This window comes from Oncorhynchus mykiss, chromosome 9 (assembly GCF_057628025.1).
Source record: "Oncorhynchus mykiss isolate SJ-2025 chromosome 9, ASM5762802v1, whole genome shotgun sequence".
NCBI lineage: Eukaryota > Metazoa > Chordata > Actinopteri > Salmoniformes > Salmonidae > Oncorhynchus > Oncorhynchus mykiss.
Window position 1 is genome coordinate 12,687,093 of NC_143030.1, and position 25,336 is coordinate 12,712,428.

General features: G+C 44.8%; 1 protein-coding gene across 6 annotated transcripts in view; it reads left to right on the plus strand.

The window, feature by feature from the left end:
* Positions 1 to 25,336, plus strand: part of LOC110531426 (diacylglycerol kinase eta) — an 88,775-nt gene that overhangs the window by 36,317 nt on the left and 27,122 nt on the right. For 3 of the 6 annotated variants that reach the window (XM_090183473.1, XM_090183471.1, XM_090183472.1), the window contains exons 1-8: positions 6,678 to 7,507; positions 12,973 to 13,083; positions 14,683 to 14,763; positions 16,729 to 16,833; positions 19,158 to 19,290; positions 19,964 to 20,070; positions 22,258 to 22,383; positions 25,091 to 25,193. In XM_090183473.1, coding sequence (XP_090039599.1) covers positions 7,358 to 7,507; positions 12,973 to 13,083; positions 14,683 to 14,763; positions 16,729 to 16,833; positions 19,158 to 19,290; positions 19,964 to 20,070; positions 22,258 to 22,383; positions 25,091 to 25,193 — 916 coding nt within the window. In that variant the 5' untranslated portion in view covers positions 6,678 to 7,357. Of the gene's footprint in view, positions 1 to 6,677; positions 7,508 to 12,972; positions 13,084 to 14,682; positions 14,764 to 16,728; positions 16,834 to 19,157; positions 19,291 to 19,963; positions 20,071 to 22,257; positions 22,384 to 25,090; positions 25,194 to 25,336 lie in introns of those variants that run through there. The other 3 variants (XM_090183474.1, XM_090183470.1, XM_090183469.1) reach the window with 1 other exon arrangement.

The window sequence follows — 25,336 nt, forward strand, 5'->3', positions numbered from 1 at the left end:
CAACCTCACTGAGCTCGGCTGTTTTGCAAGGAGGAATGGGAAAAAATGTCAGTCTCTCGATGTGCAAAACTGATAGAGACATACCCCAAGCGACTTACAGCTATAATCGCAGCAAAAGGTGGCGCTACAAAGTATTAACTTAAGGGGGCTGAATAATTTTGCACGCCCAATTTTTCAGTTTTTGATTTGTTAAAAAAGTTTGAAATATCCAATAAATGTCGTTCCACTTCATGATTGTGTCCCACTTGTTGTTGATTCTTCACAAAAAAAATACAGTTTTATATCTTTATGTTTGAAGCCTGAAATGTGGCAAAAGGTCGCAAAGTTCAAGGGGGCCGAATACTTTCGCAAGGCACTGTATGTATATATGTATTTATGTATACATACATACATACATACATACATACATACATACATACATACATACATACATACATATATTACATGCATACATACATACATACATACATACATACATACATACATATATTACATGCATACATACATACATACATACATACATACGTACGTACGTATGTATTTATGTATGTATGTAATATATGTATTTGTAATTAATGTAATTAATATATATTACATATGTTATATATATATATATATATATATATATATATATATATATATATATATTACATATATTTATATTTATATGTAATATATATATTACATATATTCATATATATATGTAATATATGTAATATATATATTACATATATTCATATATATATGTAATATATATATATGTATGTATGTATATATATGTATGTGTGTGTGTGAGAGAGGAAAAAAAAAATGTAAAAAAAATATATATATATATTTTTTTACACACCACACACACACAGCTTAGTGGTTAAAACGTTGTGCCAGTAACTGAAAGGTTGCGAGATCGAATCCCAGAGCTGACAAGGTAAAAATGTGTTGTTCTGCCCCTGAACAAGGCAGTTCACCCACTGTTCCCCGGTAGGCCGTCATTGTAAATAACAATTTGTTTTGACTTGCGTAGTTAAATAACTGTAAAATAAAATATATTTATTAAGTGCCTTGTGTGTAGAATGTAACAACAAAAGAAAAAGCTGTAAAACCATGTGTTTATTTTTGTCCTCTGATGGATGCCACCCCTCCCCCCCAAAAATAATAAAAGAAATCCACTACTGGAAAAAAATATCAAAATATCATTTTTGGGTGGAGTTTTCCTTTAATAAGTAACTTACTGTTATTATTTTCAATTACAATTGCCAAAAAATAAACAAAAATAGCTTCTTAGCGAAGAGTATTTCTCAAGCAAGAATTTTGCAGGGGGGAACAAAAAAAAGAGTACTAGCTGTTATTGGCGGACAGTTTTTGAACTCTTTCTGATTGGTCTGTTAACTCATTTATTGCATGGTGATGTCACCAGGCAGGCCAAAACAGGCAGAAATTTCAGGTGGTCTTTTCAAACAGCTCTTACACTAAAAGGACATATCATAATTTTCACAATTTCACAGTATTATTCCTACCTCATAGGGTGTAAATATTAAACACAGGAAAATCTGCACTGGGCCTTTAAAACAAAGGGGATGCTGTCAAAAAGTCATTGAATTCCAATGGATTTACTTGTAAGTCAGAATGTCACTTAGACTCCATTTGACTTCAATTAATCGCAGTGAATTTTGCCTATAGTTATTTAAGTGGAAGTTAGGATTCACTAAAGAAAGATGAGATTCTCTGGATTGTGAAAGAGAAGGAGAGAGAGAGATGGAGGGGAGAGAGAGAGATGGAGGGGGAGAGAGAGATGGAGGGGGGGAGAGAGAGATGGAGGGGGGGAGAGAGAGATGGAGGGGGGGAGAGAGAGATGGAGGGGGGGAGAGAGAGATGGAGGGAAGGGAGAGAGATGGAGAAGGAGGGAGAGAGAGCTGAATTTCCACAGGGAAAGAAAGAATGACTGGAACGATTGAGAGACATGTTTTAAACAGCTTATTACACACCACACACACAACATACACACCATACACCATACACCACACACCGTACACCACACACCATACACCATACACCCCACACCATACACCACACACCACACACACACCACACACCATACACCACACACACACCACACACACACACCATACACCCCACACACACACACCATGCACCACACACACACACCATGCACCACACACACACACCATACACCACATACACCATACACCATACACCACACACACCATACACCACACACCACACACACACACCATACACCACACACACACACCATACACCACACACACACACCATACACCACACACACACACACCATACACCACACACACCATACACCATACACCACACACACCACACACACACACACCATACACCACACACACACCATACACCACACACACATATACACCACACACACCATACACCACACACACACACACCATACACACACACCATACACCACACACACACACCATACACCACACACACACACACCATACACCACACATACACACACCACACACACACACACCATACACCACACACACCATACACCACACACACACACCATACACCACACACACATACACCATACACCACACACACACACACCATACACCACACACCATACACCACACACACACACACACACCATACACCATACACGATTGAGAGACATGTTTTAAACAGCTTATTACACACCACACACACACACACACAACATACAACATATACACCACACACCATACACCATACACCACACACCACACACCATACACCACACACACACACCACACACCATACACCACACACCATACACCACACACACACACACACACACACCATACACCCCACACACACACACCACACACACACACACACACCATGCACCACACACACACACACACACACCATGCACCACACACACACACCATGCACCACACACACACCATACACCACATACACCATACACCACACACACCATACACCATACACCACACACACACACACCATACACCACACACACACACACCACACACACACCATACACACCATACACCACACACACACACACACCACACACACCATACCCCACACACCATACACCACACACACACACATACACCACACACACACACACACACACCATACACCACACACACACACACACACCATACACCACACACACACACCACACACCATACACCACGTACACACACCACACACCATACACTACGTACACACACCACACACCATACACCACGTACACACACACCATACACCACACACACCATACACCACTCACACACGCACCATACACCACACACACACGCACCATACACCACACACACACACCATACACCACGTACACACACACACCATACACACACACACGTACACACACCATACACCCCACATACGTACACACACACACAAAGTGGAACTAGGCTGGCACACATCCTATTCTGAATGAGACCACACACCATACACCACACACACACACACCATACACCACACACACACACACACACCATACACCACACACAGACACACCATACACCATACACCACACACACACACACCATACACCACCCACACACACACCATACACACCACACACACACACACCATACACACCACACACACACACACCATACACCACACACACACACACACCACACACCACACACACACACCACACACCATACACCACACACATACACCACACACACACCATACACCATACACCACACACACACACACACACACACACACACACACACCATACACCACACACACACACACACACACACACCATACACCATACACCACACACACACACACATACACCACACACCATACACCACACACACCATACACCACACACACACACACACACACACACCATACTCCACACACACCATACACCACACACACACCATACACCACACACACACCATACACCACGTACACACACCACATACCACACACACCATACACCACGTACACACACCACATACCACACACACCATACACCACACACACCATACACCACACACCATACACCACACACACGCACCATACACCACACACACACACACCATACACCACGTACACACACCACATACCACACACACCATACACCACGTACACACCACATACTACACACACACCATACACCACACACACCATACACCATACACCACACACACGCACCATACACACACACACACACACCATACACCACACACACACACACCATACACCATACACCACACACACACACACCATACACCACCCACACACACACCATACACACCACACACACCATACACACCACACACACCACACACACACACACCATACACCACACACACACACACACACCATACACCACACACACACACACACCATACACACACACACCATACACCACACACACACACACACCATACACCATACACCACACACACACACCATACACCACACACACACACACACACACACACACACACACACCATACACCATACACCATACACCACACACACCATACACCACACACACCATACACCACACACACACCATACACCACACACCATACACCACGTACACACACCACACACCATACACCACGTACACACACCACATACCACACACACCATACACCACGTACACACACCACATACCACACACACCATACACCACGTACACACACCACATACACCACACACACCATACACCACACACCATACACCACACACACACACCATACACCACACACACACACCACACACACGTACACACACACACAAAGTGGAACTAGGCTGGCACACATCCTATTCTGTATGAGACCATACACCACACACACGTACACACACACACCATACACACACACACACGTACGCACACACCATACACCACACACACACCATACACCATACACCACACACACACACACACACACACCATACACCACACACACACACACACACACCATACACCATACACCACACACACACACACATACACCACACACCATACACCACACACACCATACACCACACACACACACACACACCATACTCCACACACACCATACACCACACACACACCATACACCACACACCATACACCACGTACACACACCACATACCACACACACCATACACCACGTACACACACCACATACCACACACACCATACACCACACACACCATACACCACACACCATACACCACACACACGCACCATACACCACACACACACACACCATACACCACGTACACACACCACATACCACACACACCATACACCACGTACACACACCACATACCACACACACACCATACACCACACACACCATACACCATACACCACACACACGCACCATACACACACACACACACACACACCATACACCACACACACACACACCATACACCATACACCACACACACACACCATACACCACCCACACACACACCATACACACCACACACACACACACCATACACACCACACACACACACCATACACCACACACACACACACACACACACCATACACCACACACACACACACACCATACACACACACACACCATACACCACACACACACACCATACACCATACACCACACACACACACCATACACCACACACACACACATACACCACACACACACACACACACCATACACCACACACACCACACACACCATACACCACACACACCATACACCACACACACACCATACACCACACACCACGTACACACACCACACACCATACACCACGTACACACACCACATACCACACACACCATACACCACGTACACACACCACATACACCACACACACCATACACCACACACCATACACCACACACACACACCATACACCACACACACACACCACACACACGTACACACACACACAAAGTGGAACTAGGCTGGCACACATCCTATTCTGTATGAGACCATACACCACACACACGTACACACACACACCATACACACACACACACGTACGCACACACCACACACATACACCACACACACGTACACACACCATACACACACACACCATACACCCCACATACGTACACACACACACAAAGTGGAACTAGGCTGGCGCACATCCTATTCTGTATGAGACCACACACCATACACCACACACATGTACACACACCATACACTACACACACACGTACACACACACCATACACCCCACACACACGTACACACAAACACGTACACACACACACACAAAGTGGAACTAGGCTGGCACACATCCTATTCTGTATGAGACCTGTCGTCACTGGTGGATCAGACACAACAGTGATGTCATCACCAGGATGAGGCTGTCTGAGTGTTCCTGCTCAACCAGTCGAACAGGGGCAACCAGTTCTATTTTTAGCTCGGGTCTTCCCTCCCACTTTCTACCTGAATAAACACCTGGGGAGGTGTGTGTGTGTGTTCTCAGGTGGAGTGTGATGACATACGAGCTTCCCACCAAACACTGTCCAATGAGAGTGAAAGGGGGAGGGTAGACAGACAGACGGACAGAGAGAGGCAGACAGATCTGCATGTCTTCCTGGAAAAGGTGTGTCCTCTTACACACCTGAGTGGGCGTGGCTTAGGATCAGGCCCTGAGCGAAAGAGGAAGTATGTAGAAACAGTTTAGATCAACACAGAGAAGGTATACGTAACGTTGGGCTGTTCACTTACCAGAGGGAGAGAGCTGGGATTAATGGAGACTGGACAAGAGAAAAGAAAGTGATGTTTGATGGAGAACCTCATTGTCTTTCTGACAGAGAGAGGGTGACAGAGAGAGGGTGACAGAGAGAGGGTGACAGAGAGAGGGTGACAGAGAGAGGGTGACAGAGAGAGGGTGACAGAGAGAGAGAGGGAGAGAAAGTGGCAGAGAGAGAGAGAGAGAGAGAAAGTGGCAGAGAGAGAGAGAGTGGCAGAGAGAGAGAAAGAGAAAGTGGCAGAGAGAGAAAGAGAAAGTGGCAGAGAGAGAGAAAGAGAAAGTGGCAGAGAGAGAGAGAGAAAGTGGCAGAGAGAGAGAGAGAGAGAAAGTGGCAGAGAGAGAGAGAGAGAAAGTGGCAGAGAGAGAGAGAGAGTGGCAGAGAGAGAGAGAGAGAGAGAAAGTGGCAGAGAGAGAGAGAGAGAGAGAAAGTGGCAGAGAGAGAGAGAGAGAGAAAGTGGCAGAGAGCGAGAGAGAGAGAGAAAGTGGCAGAGAGAGAGAGAAAGTGGCAGAGAGAGAGAGAAAGTGGCAGAGAAGTGGCAGAGAGAGAGACAGAAGTGGCAGAGAGAGAAAGTGGCAGAGAGAGAGAGAGAGAGAGAGAGCCATCATGCCAAGGTTCTGTCCTGCTTGTGTATGTTGCCTGTCCCCCCAGCTATTCCTCTCTGAGGGGGGAGGACAGGGGGGTGATCATCAACTCAGCCACTCAGACAAACTGGAGACCAGCTACACTGAGAAATCACAGCACTACCACACACAGGTCTGTTTGAGTGTGTGTGTGTGTTTGTGAGTGAATTAAACCTCAACATAGCAATGGCATAACTCTGTTTCACTCAATACATTTTTTATCTATAAGGTGCTATGAATGTTTATTGCTTGACATTGTGTATTTACAGTGTGTTGTCGTTGAATCTCTCTCCTGCTGCTAACATATAGCATAGAAACCAACATGTCGTCGTTTGACAGACAGCCCGGCTCTTTCCTTGACGACAGTAGATAAGCGTGATTGGCTGAGGCAGGTGTTCCATGGTGCTGTTATCTATGACCTCACAGCTCAGGTGATTTAGTAGGAGAACCTTGACCCTCATCCCTTTCTCTCTCCCTTTATCTCAGCACAGTATTTCTGTCCTCTTTTTCACAAGGTATCAGCATTTATTGTCTCATGTCCTCTCTCTCTCTGCCTGTCTCTCTCTCTCTCTCTCCCTCTCTGCCATGATTGTTATAACTCTGCCTGGGTTTTCCTGGGGTCACAGATGTATACATGACTGTAAGTGGCTTTGGATGAAAGCATCTGCTAAATGGCATACAGTATATTGTTGTTATCTACTAGATATCTCTATAGCTGTACACACACAGGATGATTTTTAATATACTCTGTCTCTATTTGTCTGCGCACACTTAGATTAGATTGTTAGTGCCGTGATGGGGCAGTGAATTAGATTTACCGTTGTCCCAGAGGTGATTCTCTCTCGTTACTCTCACTCCTCATCACTGTTCCAGAGAGAGAGAGACAGGAAGGAGGGGGAAGGGAAAGAGGTGATAGAGAGAGAGAGAGACCAATACCAAGTGAGACCAGACCAAAGGAGAGAGAAGGAAGAGGTGGAAAGGGGGAAGTGTTCTGTTTTGTGCCTCACCTCACCTCTCCTGACCTAAGAGGAAGTGTTCTGTAGCAGTGTTCTGTGCCTCACCTCACCTCTCCTGACCTAAGAGGAAGTGTTCTGTAGCAGTGTTCTGTGCCTCACCTCACCTGACCTAAGAGGAAGTGTTCTGTAGCAGTGTTCTGTGCCTCACCTCACCTCTCCTGACCTAAGAGGAAGTGTTCTGTAGCAGTGTTCTGTGCCTCACCTCACCTGACCTAAGAGGAAGTGTTCTGTAGCAGTGTTCTGTGCCTCACCTCACCTCTGCTGACCTAAGAGGAAGTGTTCTGTTCTGTAGCAGTGTTCTGTGCCTCACCTCTCCTCTCCTGACCTAAGAGGAAGTGTTCTGTTCTGTAGCAGTGTTCTGTGCCTCACCTCTCCTCTCCTGACCTAAGAGGAAGTGTTCTGTTCTGTAGCAGTGTTCTGTGCCTCACCTCTCCTCTCCTGACCTAAGAGGAAGTGTTCTGTTCTGTAGCAGTGTTCTGTGCCTCACCTCTCCTCTCCTGACCTAAGAGGAAGTGTTCTGTTCTGTAGCAGTGTTCTGTGCCTCACCTCTCCTCTCCTGACCTAAGAGGAAGTGTTCTGTTCTGTAGCAGTGTTCTGTGCCTCACCTCTCCTCTCCTGACCTAAGAGGAAGTGTTCTGTTCTGTAGCAGTGTTCTGTGCCTCACCTCACCTCTCCTTCTGACCTAAGAGGAAGTGTTTTCTTGCCGAAAGTGCCTCACCTCAAAAACAAGACAAGACATGTTTATCTAGTTTGACTCTTCTGCATTGAGAAAGAGTATCACCTCTCTGGATTTAGACAGAGAGAGGAAAGGAAGAGAGGAGTGTGGAAGGAGAGGAAGAGAGGAGTGTGGAAGGAGAGGAAGAGAGGAGTGTGGAAGGAGAGGAAGAGAGGAGTGTGGAAGGAGAGGAAGAGAGGAGTGTGGAAGGAGAGGAAGAGAGGAGTGTGGAAGGAGAGGAAGAGAGGGGTGTGGAAGGAGAGGAAGATAATTATACTTCATGTTGAGAGTGAATGTGTCGTGTCATCATTGCAAGTGTGGTAGCTAGCCATGCATTGAGACACTACCTAGCTCTGAGTCATAATGACGGCAATCTGTGTGTTTGTGTGTGTGTCTGCTATGCAAAGGGGGCCAGGTTCAACTGGCAAGTGCTTGCTTTTTGAGTGAGAGGATGAGCGTATACAGTTGAAGTCGGAAATGTACATTCACTTAGGTTGGAGTCATTTAAACTTGTTTTTCAACCACTCCACAAATTTCTTGTCAACAAACTATAGTGTTGGCAAGTCGGTTAGGACATCTACTTTGTGCATGACACAAATAATTTTCCCAACAATTGTTTACAGACAGATTATTTCACATATAATTCACTGTATCACAATTCCAGTGGGTCAGAAGTTTACATACACTAAGTTGACTGTGCCTTTAAACCGCTTGGTAAGTTCCAGTAAATGATGTCATGGTTTTAGAAGCTTCTGATAAATGATATCAAAGAGCCTGAGTCAATTTGAGGTGTACCTGTGGATGTATTTCAAGGCCTACCTTCAAACTCAGTGCCTCTTTGCTTGACATCATGGGAAAATTTAAAAGAAATCAGCCAAAACCTCAGAAAAAAAATGTAGTCCTCCACAAGTCTGGTTCATCCTTGGGAGCAATTTCCAAACGCCTGAAAGTACCACGTTCATCTGTACAAATAATAGTACGCAAGTATAAACACCATGTAACCACGCAGCCGTCATACCGCTCAGGAAGGAGACGCGTTCTGTCTCCTAGAGATGAACGTACTTTGACGCGTAAAGTGCAAATCAATCCCAGAACAACAGCAAAGGACCTTGTGAAGATGCTGAAGGAAACGGGTACAAAAGTATCTATATCCACAGTAAAACGAGCCCTATATCGGCATAACCTGAAAGGCCGCTCAGCAAGGAAGAAGCCACCGCTCCAAAACAGCCATAAAAAAGCCAGACTACGGTTTGCAACTGCACATGGGGACAAAGATCATACTTTTTGGAGAAATGTCCTCTGGTCGGATGAAACAAAAATACAACTGTTTGGCCATAATGACCATAGTTATGTTTGGAGGAAAAAGGGGGAGGGTTGCAAGCTGAAGAACACCATCCCAACCGTGATGCACGGGGGTGGCAACATGTTGTGGGGGTGCTTTGCTGCAGGAGGGACTGGTGCACTTCACAAAATAGATAACATCATGGGGAGAAAAATTATGTGGATATATTGAAGCAACATCTCAAGACATCAGTCAGGAAGTCAAAGCTTGGTCGCAAATGGGTCTTCCAAATGGACAATGACCCCAAGCATACTTCCAAAGTTGTGGCAAAATGGCTTAAGGACAACAAAGTCAAGGTATTGGAGTGGACATCACAAAGCCCTGACCTCAATCCTATAGAACGTTTGTGGGCAGAACTGAAAAAGCTTGTGCGAGCAAGGAGGCCTACAACCTTACTCAGTCACAGAAGCTCTGTCAGGAGGAATGGGCCAAAATTCACCCAACTTATTGTGGGAAGCTTGTGGAAGGCTACCCAAAACGTTTGGCCCAAGTGAAACAATTTAAAGGCAATGCTACCAAATACTAATTGAGTGTATGTAAACGTCTGACCCACTGGGAATGTGATGAAAGAAATAAAAGCTGAAATAAATCATTCTCTCTACTATTATTCTGACCTTTCACATTCTTAAAATAAAGTGGTGATCCTAACTAAGACAGGGCATTTTTACTCTAATTAAATGTCAGGAATTGTGACAAACTGAGTTGAAATGTATTTGGCTAAGGTGTATTTAATCTTCCGACTTCAAATGTATGTGTGTGTGTGTGTGTGTCTGACGTACCTACCCTTTGTACCCAGCAGAGTCTCTCAGTGCCCAGCTTTAAACACACACGTACGCACATACAAACACTGAAGGTGTGAGCAGAGCTGTGAAACATATGGGTCCATTTTCACCTTGTGCACCGGGGAAGTCGCACACGCTCACACACACACACACACACAGTTGCGCTGCCAATGCTGTCAGTTTGTGTGTGTTCAGCATTATTATAATTCCATGTATAACACTTGTATTTTCATCAACATTTGTGATAAGTATTTATTTTATAAATGTTTATTTTGAGTATTTCTGTACATTGATGTGGCTCTCTGCAAAATCACCGGATGTTTTGGAAGCAAAACATTACTGAACAACGCACCAATGTAAACTGAGATTTTTGGATATAAATATGAACTTTATCGAACAAAACATACATTTATTGTGTAACATGAAGTCCTATGAGTGTCATCTGATGAAGATCATCAAATGTTAGTGATTAATTTTTATCTCTTTCTGCTTTTTGTGACTCCTCTCTTTGGCTGGAAAAATGGCTGTGTTTTTCTGTGACTAGTTGCTGACCTAACATAATCGTTTGGTGTGCTTTCGTCTTTTTTTTTTCTTTTTGAAATCGGACTCTGTGGTGGGATTAACAACAAGCTTATTTTTTTTTTAAATGGTGTAATACTTGTATGTTTAAGGAATTTTAATTATGAGTTTTCTGTTGTTTTGAATTTGGCGCCCTGCACTTCCGCTGGCTGTTGTCATGTCGCATCCCGTTAGCGGGATTTCAGCCGTAAAAAGTTAACAAATCACATCCCTCTCTTAGCAAATCACATCCTTCTCTTCCATAGTGTGGATCCTCCAGCTCTGTAGTTTGTTGACTTTCCAAGTTACAGCATTTCCTTTAGAACATTTTTAATGACATCACAAAATAGCAAACAAAATTACATTAGTGTTCTACAGACCTCGGACCATTCCCCACGTTCTACGTTCTAAATATTGTTCCAGTATTCACTTTTGAACGTGTTGAGTTTCAGCGGTAAAAAGGTCTGTTGAGACAAACAACGTTCCTTTAGAGAATGTTGAGAGCACAGACTTGTGTCTTCTCCCTTGATTTACAACAGGACGTGAGTTGTTAATCCCCGCTAGTTCGTTCTTTCCCCCCTCTACGGGTGAAAGGGGGTCTGATTTAAGTTACTCATTGCAAACCTATTCTGACCTATTTCGATCCTCGTGGTCAGTCATGACAGTCCCTCTCTGGTGGGTTCAATCTTGGAAGGATTCTGCAAGTCGCAGAATTTTTACACTTTTTGTACGAGAATGACCACGGGATGTCCTGGTTGTGGATCGTCCTGACAGGACATACTCCTGCTCTCTCTTTTTAAGGCAGCACATACCAGTACAAACCTGTACTAACTGGTAATACCCGATTTCAATGTTATCTCACGTGTTCTTAGACAAAGATAAAAATCCCAAACACATCAATCTGTCCTGTAATAGGAGGTTATATAGTTTTCTGGAAGTGGTGTTGTCATATCAACAGAGGAGAACAGGGCATCATGTACCCATATAAATATCTTGTTGGAGCTAAATGTAACTGAATTTTATGATTTGAATAGTTGCCAGATGTTTCCTGATTATACAGTATCTTCTATGACATCTCACCCCCACACACACCCTCTCTCGCTAACACGCAAGCATGCACCTCCACCCCCACACACACCCTCCGAGCCCTAACTCAACCCTCTCTCTCTCTCTCTCTCTCCATAGAAAAGTGTGAAGGAGGGGATCCTATTGAAACAGACTAGCTCATTCCAGAGATGGAAAAGGAGGTTCTTCAAATTGAGAGGAAGGACACTTTACTATGCCAAAGACTCAAAGGTGACCCATATTTTACTATGCCAAAGACTCAAAGGTGACCCATATTTTTGAAGAAGGTTTTTACTTGTAAATGGCTTTGATATGTGGTTGTTTTTACCTTAACCTGTCTACGATACTGGTTCCCAATTGGGGATCAACCCTCCCACGTTCAGCTGAAACGGTGGCGCATGGAACGCAAAAATATTCTTAAAAATGTTTAACCTCCACACATTAACAAGTCCAATAGCTCAAATGAAAGATAAACACCTTGTTCATCTAGCCAGCAAGTCAGATTTCTAAAATGTTTTACGGCGAAAACATAGCACATATATATGTAAAACCACCACCAGACACAGCTCATTTCAATAGCCAAAACATGCAATCAACAAACGCAGGATTAAAAAATAAATCGCTCACTAACCTTTTGAAAATCTTCATCAGATGACAGTAATATGACATATTACACAGTACATATTTTTTTTTTTCAATAATATGCCATTTATATCCATAAATGTCCATTTACAGTGAGTTCACCTTCAGAAATTACTCAAAAATGCCCGCAGGAAATCTATGTAGCGCGGCAAGATAACGTAAATAGACATCATAAACTTTGACTAAATATACATGTTCTACATATAGTTAGAAAGATACACTGCTTCTTTATGCAACCGCTGTGTTAGATTTATTTTTAACATTACAGAAATCGCACACTATTCCATATGCTGAGACAGCGCTCAGTTCCAAGCTACATTTCCACGTAATGTTGGAGTCAACAGAAACACAGATTTAAGCATAAATATTCCCTTACCTTCGATGGTCTTCGTTCAGAATGTTCTGGAAGGCTTCATACTTACCCAATACATCGTTTGGTTTCAAGTCTTGCGTTTTTGTATTAGCTACTGCTAATAACATCAGCTGAAATGCACCCAAAACGTCCTCTGGTCCGGAAAAGTTGCGCATCAAAACTTCAAAATTACACATTATATGTCGACTAAACAGGTCAAACTAAGTGCAGAAGCAAGCTTTATGATGTTTTAGACACGCAAAACAAACTTCAATTCAATCGGCCATCGTCTGCCCTTCTCTTGAGTGCTGGAACAAAGGAATGGCTGGGACCAATTCGCGCCCATACGCACAGCCTATTCTCTCGTGGCACGCACTAATTTCACTCCCATAGGGTCAATTCTCCCAGAATCATAACTGGTTGGGAAGGGTGGGGGCCATGACGTCAAAGTTGCTCCAACTTTCATGGCCACAAAAACTAGTTTGGAAGAATGCCTGCCCTGTGAGTTCTTACAGACATAATTACAGACATAATTCCAACGGTTTTAGAATCTTTAGAGTGTTTTCTATCCAATAATAATTTTTATTTGCATATATTAGCAATTTTTGACAGATTTTTTTTCCAGTTTACTAGGGGTACCCAATCTCTCCAAAGGGGGCGTATGTCTGCCATATCCTTAACAGGTTTTGAATTCCCTGACTAAGTTGCTCTGGATAAGTGTCTGCTCAATGGCTGAAATGCGTTTGTATTACTTCCCTCTTCATTACATTGGCTTTGACGTGAACTTTTTATTACACTTTTTATTACAAAATTATAATTTTTTTTTTTTTTTCAAGTCTCTGATATTTGACGAGGTGGACCTATCAGACGCCAGCGTGGCCGAGACCAGCACCAAGAACATCAACAACAGCTTTACGGTAACCATGACGACACACTACTTCCTCTACCGTAACCAAGACCACAGCTGCACTGCGAATATGATACTCTCTCCATTCTTGTATATTCTGCTAATCTATACTTTCTCTCTCTCAATTCCATTCAATTAAATGCAAAGGGCTTTATTGACATGGGAAACATGTGTTAACATTGCCAAAGCAAGTGAGGTAGATAATAAACAAAAGTGAAATGAACAATTAAAAGTGAACAGTAAATATTACACTCACAGAAGTTCCAGAAGAATAAAGACATTTCAAATATCATATTATGTCTCTATAAATATATAGTGTTGTAACGATGTGTAAAAGGGAAAATAACTAAACATAAATATGGGTTGTATTTACAATGGTGTGTGTTCTTCACTGGTTGCCCTTTTCTCGTGGCAACAGGTCACAAATCTTGCTGCTGTGATGGCACACTGTGGAATTTCACCCAGTAGATATGGGAGTTTTTCAAATTTGGATTTGTTTTCGAATTCTTTGTGGATCTGTGTAATCTGAGGGAAATATGTCTCTCTAATATGGTCATACATTGGGCAGGAGGTTAGGAAGTGCAGCTCAGTTTCCACCTCATTTTGTGGGCAGTGAGCACATAGCCTGTCTTCTCTTGAGAGCCATGTCTGCCTACGGTGGCCTTTCTCAATAGCAAGGCTATGCTCACTGAGTCTGTACATAGTCAAAGCTTTCCTTAAGTTTGGGTCAGTCACAGTGGTCAGAAATTCTGCTTCTGTTTATTCTCTGTTTAGGGCCAAATAGCATTCTAGTTTGCTCTGTTTTTTTGTGAAATATTTCCTGTGTGTCAAGTAATTATCTTTTTGTTTTCTCATGATTTGTTTGGGTCTAATTGTGCTGCTGTCCTGGGGCTCTGTGGGGTCTGTTTGTGTTTTGTGAACAGAGCCCCAGGACCAGCTTGCTTAGGGGACTCTTCTCCAGGTTCATCTGTAGGTGATAGCTTTGTTATGGAAGGTTTGGGAATCGCTTCCTTTTAGGTGGTTGTAGAATTTAACTGCTCTTTTCTGGGTTTTGATACTTAGCGGGAATCTGCCTAATTCTGCTCTGCATGCATTATTTGGTGTTGTACGAGGAGGATATTTTTGCAGAATTCTGAATGCAGTCTCAGTTTGGCCTTTGTCCCATTTTGTGAATTGTTGGTTGGTGAGCGGACCCCAGACCTCACAACCAAAAAGGGCAATAGGTTCTATGACTGATTCAAGTATTTTTAGCCAGATCATAATTGGTATGTCAAATTTTATGTTCCTTTTGATGGCATAGAATGCCCTTCTTGCCTTGTCTCTCAGATCGTTCACAGCTTTGTGGAAGTTACCTGTGGCGCTGATGTTTAGGCCAAGGTATGTATAGTTTTTTGTGTGCTCTAGAGCAACGGTGTCTAGATGAAATTAGTATTTGTAGTTCTGGCAACTGGACCTTTTTTGGAACACCATTATTTTTGTCTTACTGAGATTTACTGTCAGGGCCCAGGTCTGTCAGGGCCCAGGTCTGTCAGGGCCCAGGACTGACAGAATCTGTGCAGAAGATCTAGGTGCTGCTTGTAGGCCGTCCTTGGTTGGGGACAGAAGCACCAGATCATCAGCAAACAGTAGACAAATGACTTCAGATTCTAGAAGGGTGAGGCCAGGTGCTGCAGACTGTTCTAGATGCCCTTTGCCTTTGTTTTGGTTTGTTTGTTTGTCAATTAGGATGTGCAGGGTGAATACGTGGTCTGCCGTAGAGTCATTTGGAAAAAAGCCAATTTGACATTTGCTCAGTACATTGTTTTCATTGAGGAAATGTACGAGTCTGCTATTAATGATAATGCAGAGGATTTTCCCAAGGTCGCATATCCCACGGTAGTTATTCACTCTCAATTCAATTCAAGGGGCTTTATAACTCTCTTTTGTGACTCTCTTCTTTTTTTTTTTTACTCTTTGACTCGCTCTCTCTTTCCAGGTGATCACTCCGTTCAGGAAGCTGATGCTATGTGCAGAGAGCAGGAAGGAGATGGAGGATTGGATTGGTGCTCTGAAGTCTGTACAGAAATGGGAGACTTACGAGGTAAACTTTTCTAACCTCCATCCTCTCTACCCTCCTCCCCTCCATCCTCTCTACCCCTCCATCCTCTCTACCCCTCCTCCCCTCTATCCCTCCATCCTCTCTACCCCTCCTCCCCTCTATCCCTCCATCCTCTCTATCCCTCCTCCCCTCTATCCCTCCTCCCCTCTATCCCTCCTCCCCTCTATCCCTCCATCCTCTCTATCCCTCCATCCTCTCTACCCCTCCATCCTCTCTATCCCTCCATCCTCTCTATTCCTCCATCCTCTCTATCCTCCTCCCCTCTATCCCTCCTCCCCTCTATCCCTCCTCCCCTCTATCCCTCCATCCTCTCTATCCCTCCTCCCCTCTATCCCTCCATCTCTCTACCCTCCTCCCCTCTATCCCTCCTCCCCTCTATCCCTCCTCCCCTCTATCCCTCCTCCCCTCTATCCCTCCTCCCCTCTATCCCTCCTCCCCTCTATCCCTCCTCCCCTCTATCCCTCCTCCCCTCTATCCCTCCATCCTCTCTATCCCTTCTCCCCTCTATCCCTCCTCCCCTCTATCCCTCCTCCCCTCTATCCCTCCTCCCCTCTATCCCTCCTCCCCTCTATCCCTCCATCCTCTCTATCCCTCCATCCTCTCTATCCCTCCATCCTCTCTACCCCTCCATCCCTCTATCCCTCCATCCCTCTATCCCTCTATCCCTCTATCCCTCCATCCCTCTATGCCTCCATCCCTCTATGCCTCTATCCCTCCATCCTCTCTACCCCTCCACCCCTCTATCCCTCCATCCCTCTATCCCTCTATCCCTCCATCCCTCCATCCCTCTATCCCTCTATCCCTCTATGCCTCCATCCCTCCATCCTCTCTATCCCTCCATCCCTCCATCCCTCTATCCCTCCATCTCTCTACCCTCCTCCCCTCTACCCCTCCATCCTCTCTATCCCTCCATCTCTCTACCCTCCTCCCCTCTATCCCTCCATCCCTCTATCCCTCCATCTCTCTACCCTCGTCCCCTCTATCCCTCCATCCCTCTATCCCTCCATCTCTCTACCCTCCTCCCCTCTACCCCTCCATCCTCTCTATCCCTCCATCCCTCTATCCCTCCATCTCTCTACCCTCCTCCCCTCTATGCCTCCACCCCTCCATCCTCTCTATCCCTCCATCCCTCTATCCCTCCACCTCTCTACCCTCTACCCCTCCATCCTCTCTATCCCTCCATCCCTCTATCCCTCCATCTCTCTACCCTCCACCCCTCCATCCTCTCTATCCCTCCATCCCTCTATCCCCCCCATCTCTCTACCCTCCACCCCTCCATCCTCTCTATCCCTCCATCCCCTCTATCCCCCCATCTCTCTACCCTCCACCCCTCCATCCTCTCTATCTTTCCATCCCTCTATCCCTCCATCTCTCTACCCTCCACCCCTCCATCCTCTCTATCCCTCCATCCCTCTATCCCTCCATCTCTCTACCCTCCACCCCTCCATCCTCTCTACCCCTCCACCCCTCCATCCTCTCTATCCCTCCATCCCTCTATCCCTCCATCTCTCTACCCTCCTCCCCTCTATCCCTCCATCCTCTCTATCCCTCCATCCCTCTATCCCTCCATCTCTCTACCCTCCTCCCCTCTATCCCTCCATCCCTCCATCCCCTCTATCCCCCCATCCCTCTGTCCCTCCTCCCCTCTATCCCTCCATCTTCTATATCCCTCTATCCTCAATCATTTCCATCCCTTCATTGATTCACTCTTTTCACCTGTTGGCCTCCCATGCTTCTAAAAGGGGCATCTTATGATATGTATGTAGGTATGATGTTTATTTAACATCGGTGGTAACAATGTATTTTCCGGGCCTCTCGAGTGGCTCAGTGGTCTAGGCACTCCATCGCAGTGTTAGCTGTGAAACTATAGATCCTGGTTCGCATCCCGGCTGCAACCGGGAGACCCATGGGGCGGCGCACAATTGGCCCAGAGTCGCCCGAGTTAGTGGAGGGTTTGGCTGGCAAGGATTTCCTTGTCCCATGGTGCACTAGCAACTCCTGTGGTGGGCCGGGTGTAGTGCACGCTGACACGGTCGCCTGGTGCACGGTGTTTCCCCCGGAACATCGGTGTGGCTAGCTTCCGGGTTAAGCGGGCATTGTGTCAAGAAGCAGTTTTTCGGATGACGCAGGGCTCTGGACCTTTGCCTCTCCTGAGCGTACGGGAGTTGCAGCGATGAGACAAGACTGTAACTACCAATTGGATACCACAAAATTGGGGAGAAAAAGGGGTAAAACAATTACCTTATACTTTAGTGTCCTCAGACACTAAATTGTTTCTCTCTCTATCTCTCTCTCTCTCTCTCTAGACCAGTCTATTAAATATGGAACATTTCTCTGGGATGCATAACTGGTATGCCTGTTCCCACGCCAGACCCACCTTCTGTAACGTCTGCAGAGAGGCCCTCTCCGGAGTCACCTCACACGGACTGTCCTGTGAAGGTCAGTGACTTGATGTTTCCATGTGCATCTTTACAGACATTGTGGCATCTTTACAGACATTGTGGCATCTTTACAGTCATTGTGGCATCTTTACAGACATTGTGGCATCTTTACAGACATTTTGTCATCTTTACAGACATTTTGTCATCTTTACAGACATTGTGGCATCTTTACAGACATTGTGGCATCTGTACAGACATTTTGGCATCTGTACAGACATTGTGGCATCTTTACAGACATTGTGGCATCTTTACAGACATTGTGGCATCTTTACAGACATTGTGGCATCTTTACAGACATTGTGGCATCTTTACAGACATTGTGGCATCTTTACAGTTATTGTGGCATCTTTACAGACATTGTGGCATCTTTACAGACATTGTGGCATCTTTACAGACATTGTGGCATCTTTACAGACATTGTGGCATCTTTACAGACATTGTGGCATCTTTACAGTCATTGTGGCATCTTTACAGTCATTGTGGCATCTTTACAGTCATTGTGGCATCTTTACAGACATTGTGGCATCTTTACAGACATTGTGGCATCTTTACAGACATTGTGGCATCTTTACAGACATTGTGGCATCTTTACAGACATTGTGGCATCTTTTTACTGTTTTGTTAGACTGGTTTGTCGATCTCTAAACAGATACTATTCTCTCTCACACCAGTGTGTAAGTTCAAGGCCCATAAGCGCTGTGCGGTGCGCTCCACCAACACCTGTAAATGGACCACGCTGGCCTCCATAGGAAATGACATCATGGAGGATGAGGATGGGGTGGGTAATGTAGTTCTCTTAGTTATAACCCAAATCCTTAAGTTGTTTTCCTCAACAGTTGAGATTCGAATCATTCTGTTGTGTAGATCCACCTATTTGCCTCAAATAAAACAAATCTGATATTCCTTAATTAAATATTTCTCTGTGTTCCCTGTAGGTACAGTACATTCTGAAAGTATTCAGACCCCTTGACTTTTTCCACATTTTGTTACGTTACAGCCTTATTCTAAAATCAATGTTTATCATCATCAATCTACACACAATACCCCATAATGACAAAGCAAAAACAGGTTTTTAGAAATGTTTATTTATTACAAATATAAAACTGAAATATTACTTTTACATAAGAACCTTCACTCAGTACTTTGTTAAAGCACCTTTGGCATCGATTACAGCCTCGAGTCTTCTTGGGTATGACGCTACAAGCTTGGCACACCTGTATTTGTGGAGTTTCTCCCATTCTTCTCTGCAGATCCTATCAAGCTCTGTCAGGTTGGATGGGGAGTGTTGCTGCTCAGCTATTTTCAGGTCTCTGCAGAGATGTTCAATCGGGTTAAAGTCTGGCTTCTGGCTGGGCCACTCAAGGACATTCAGAGATTTGTCCAGAAGCCACTCCTGCATTGTCTTGGCTGTGTGCTTAGAGTCGTTGTTCTGTTGGAAGGTGAACCTTTGCCCCAGTCTGAGGTCCTGAACGCTCTGGAGCAGGTTTTCATCAAGGATCTCCCTGTACTTTGTGCCATTCATCTTTCCCTTGATCCTGACTAGTCTCCCAGTCGCTGCCACTGAAAAACATCCCCACAGCATGAGGCTGTCACCACCATGCTTCACCGTAGGGATGGTGCCAGGTTTCCTCCACACGTAACGATTGGCATTCAGGTCAAAGAGTTATATCTTGGTTTCATCAGACCAGGGTGGTCTGTCATGTGCCTTTTACTGAGTAGTGGCTTCCGTCTGGCCACTCTACCATAAAGGCCTGATTGGTGGAGTGCTGCAGAGATGGTTGTCCTTCTGGAAGGTTCTCCCTTCTCCACAGAGAAACTCTGGAGCTCTGTCAGAGTGACCATCAGGTTCATGGTCACCTCCCTGACCATGCTCAGTTTGGCCGGACGGCCAGCTCTAGGAAGAGTCTTGGTACTTCTAAACTTCTTCCATGTAATAATTTTTGGGTACCCTTCCCCAGATCAGTGCTGTGACATAAGTCTCGGAGCTCTATAGACAGTTCTTGTGACCTCATGGCTTGGTTTTTGCTCTGACATGCACTGTCAACTGTGGGACCTTATATAGACAGGTGTGTGCCTTTCCAAATCATGTCCAATAAGTTTAATTTACCACAGGTGGACTCCAATCAAGTTGTAGAAACATCTCAAGGATGGTCAATGGAAACATGATGCACCTGAGTTCAATGTTGAGTCTCATAGCAAAGGGTCTGAATACTTACGTAAATAAGATGTTTCTGTTTTATTATAAATGTTTAATTTGAAAACATTTCTAAAAACCTGTTTTCGCTTTGTCATTATGGGGTATTGTGACGTCATTATGGGGTATTGTGACTCCATTATGGGGTATTGTTATGTCATTATGGGGTATTGTTATGTCATTATGGGGTATTGTGATGTCATTATGGGGTATTGTGATGTCATTATGGGGTATTGTGATGTCATTATGGGGTATTGTGATGTCATTATGGGGTATTGTGATGTCATTATGGGGTATTGTGATGTCATTATGGGGTATTGTTATGTCATTATGGGGTATTGTTATGTCATTATGGGGTATTGTTATGTCATTATGGGGTATTGTTATGTCATTATGGGGTATTGTGACTCCATTATGGGGTATTGTTATGTCATTATGGGGTATTGTTATGTCATTATGGGGTATTGTGACGCCATTATGGGGTATTGTGACTCCATTATGGGGTATTGTGACTCCATTATGGGGTATTGTGACGCCATTATGGGGTATTGTGACGCCATTATGGGGTATTGTGACGCCATTATGGGGTATTGTGACGTCATTATGGGGGCTTGTGATGTCATTATGGGGTATTGTGTTTAGATTGATGAGGATTATTTTTAATACGTTTTCGAATAAGGCTGGAAAGTCAGTCAGTCAGTGCTAAATGTGTGTGGTGTTTAATCACCCTTCATCCCCCTCTACCCACCCTCCCCCCCGTCTCCCCCCCAGGTGTCCATGCCTCACCAGTGGTTAGAAGGGAACCTGCCGGTCAGTGCTAAGTGTGTGGTGTGTGATCGTAACTGTGGCAGTGTCAGGAGACTGCAGGACTGGAGGTGTCTATGGTGCACAGCTATTGTGAGTACACACACACACACACAAACACACAGACACAAACACACAGACACACACACACACACACACACACACAGACACACACACACACACACACACACACACACACACACACACACATAGAGACACACAGTAGCGGATCATCACTCGTCAAGCAAAAAAAACCTCTCCTTCAGAATCTCTGGTCTCCATAGTGACGCTGTAGGTCTTAAAAATCTTAAATAGCACCCTATTCCCTACATAGTGCACTACTTTAGACCAGGCTAGTGCACCCTATTCCCTACATAGTGCACTACTTTAGACCAGGCTAGTGCACCCTATTCCCTACATAGTGCACTACTTTAGACCAGGCTAGTGCACCCTATTCCCTATATAGTGCACTACTTTAGACTAGGCTAGTGCACCCTATTCCCTATATAGTACACTACTTTATACCAGGCTAGTGCACCCTATTCCCTATATAGTGCACTACTTTAGACCAGGCTAGTGCACCCTATTCCCTATATAGTGCACTACTTTAGACCAGGCTAGTGCACCCTATTCCCTATATAGTGAACCACTTTAGACCAGGGTAGTGCACCCTATTCCCTATATAGTGCACTACTTTTGACCAGAATAGTGCACCCTATTCCCTATATAGTGAACCACTTTAGACCAGGGTAGTGCACCCTATTCCCTATATAGTGCACTACTTTTGACCAGAATAGTGCACCCTATTCCCTATATAGTGCACTACTTCTGACCACGGTAGTGCACCCTATTCCCTAGATATTATCCCCTATAGGGTGCACTATTTGGCAGTGGTGGAAAAAGTACCTAATTGTCATACTTGAGTAAAAGTAAAGATACCTTAATAAAATGACTCCAGTAAAAGTGAAAGTCACCTGGTAAAATACAAAAAAATCTAAGAGTATTTGGTTTTAAATATTCTTAAGTATCAAATGTAAATGTAATTGCTAAAATGTACAAGTAGAAATGATTTTAAAAATCATTATATTAAAGGGAAAGGAGGTATACCTAGTCAGTTGTCCAACTGAATGCATTCAACTGAAATGTGTCTTCCACATTTAACCCCACCCCTCTGAATCAGAGAGGTGTGTCTTCCACATTTAACCCCACCCCTCTGAATCAGAGAGGTGTGTCTTCCACATTTAACCCCACCCCTCTGAATCAGAGAGGTGTGTCTTCCACATTTAACCCAACCCCTCTGAATCAGAGAGGTGTGTCTTCCACATTTAACCCAACCCCTCTGAATCAGAGAGGTGTGTCTTCCACATTTAACCCCACCCCTCTGAATCAGAGAGGTGTGTCTTCCACATTTAACCCAACCCCTCTGAATCAGAGAGGTGTGTCTTCCACATTTAACCCCACCCCTCTGAATCAGAGAGGTGTGTCTTCCACATTTAACCCAACCCCTCTGAATCAGAGAGGTGCAGGGGGGCTGCCTTAATCGACATCCACGTCTTCAGGGGAACAGTGGGTTAACTGCCTTGCTCAGGGGCAGAACGACAGATTTTACCTTGTCAGCAGAGCAGACGGCCACATTTTCTAGTTTTTATTTATTTGCGGATTGTCAGGCTCCAACTCACAGTCACCTTTACAAATGCAGCATGTGTTTAGTGAGTCCGCCAGATCAGAGGTAGTAGGGATGACCAGGGATGTTCTCTGTTAGTGAGTCCTCCAGATCAGAGGCAGTAGGGATGACCAGGGATGTTCTCTGTTTAGTGAGTCTGCCAGATCAGAGGCAGTAGGGATGACCAGGGATGTTCTCTGTTTAGTGAGTCCTCCAGATCAGAGGTAGTAGGGATGACATGGGATGTTCTCTGTTTAGTGAGTCCTCCAGATCAGAGGTAGTAGGGACCAGGGATGTTCTCTGTTTAGTGAGTCCTCCAGATCAGAGGTAGTAGGGACCTGTGATGTTCTCTGTTTAGTGAGTCCTCCAGATCAGCGGTAGTAGGGACCAGGGATGTTCTCTGTTTAGTGAGTCCTTCAGATCAGAGGTAGTAGGGATGACCAGGGATGTTCTCTGTTTAGTGAGTCCTCCAGATCAGAGACAGTAGGGATGACCAGGGATGTTCTCTGTTTAGTGAGTCCTCCAGATCAGCGGTAGTAGGGACCAGGGATGTTCTCTGTTTAGTGAGTCCTCCAGATCAGAGGCAGTAGGGATGACCAGGGATGTTCTCTGTTTAGTGAGTCCTCCAGATCAGCGGTAGTAGGGACCAGGGATGTTCTCTGTTTAGTGAGTCCTCCAGATCAGAGGTAGTAGGGATGACTAGGGATGTTCTCTGTTTAGTGAGTCCTCCAGATCAGAGGTAGTAGGGACCAGGGATGTTCTCTGTTTAGTGAGTCCTCCAGATCAGCGGTAGTAGGGACCAGGGATGTTCTCTTGATAAGTGTTTGAATTTGACCATTTCCTGTCCTGCTAAGCATTCAAAATGTAACGGAGTATTTTTGGGTGTCAACAGAAATGTAAGGAGTAAAAAGTACATTATTTTCTTTAGGAATGTAGTGGAATAAAAGTATAAGTAGTCAAAAATATAAATACCCCCAAAAAACGACTTAAGTAGTACTTTAAAATATTTTTACTTAAGTATTTTACACCACTGGATTTGGGACACACATTGGATCCCACTGTTTTGACCATCTAAATACCATCGCTTGTGTGTGTGTGTGTGTGTGTGTGTGTGTGTGTGTGTGTGTGTGTGCGCAGGTCCACAGCAGCTGTAAAGAGCAGATGGGAAAGGTGTGTCCTCTGGGTCAGTGTCGCGTCTCAATCATCCCTCCTACAGCCCTCAACAGTATCAACTCTGACGGTGAGACAAACAAACACACACACCTCTATCATTTTCTCGAAGGTCACCTCTCCCTCCAGAGGTCAAAGGTACATAGGGAATAGGGTGCCATTTGGGATGCCTTCTAAGACCCCAATCTAAACCTGTATCGTTTGGTTCATCTT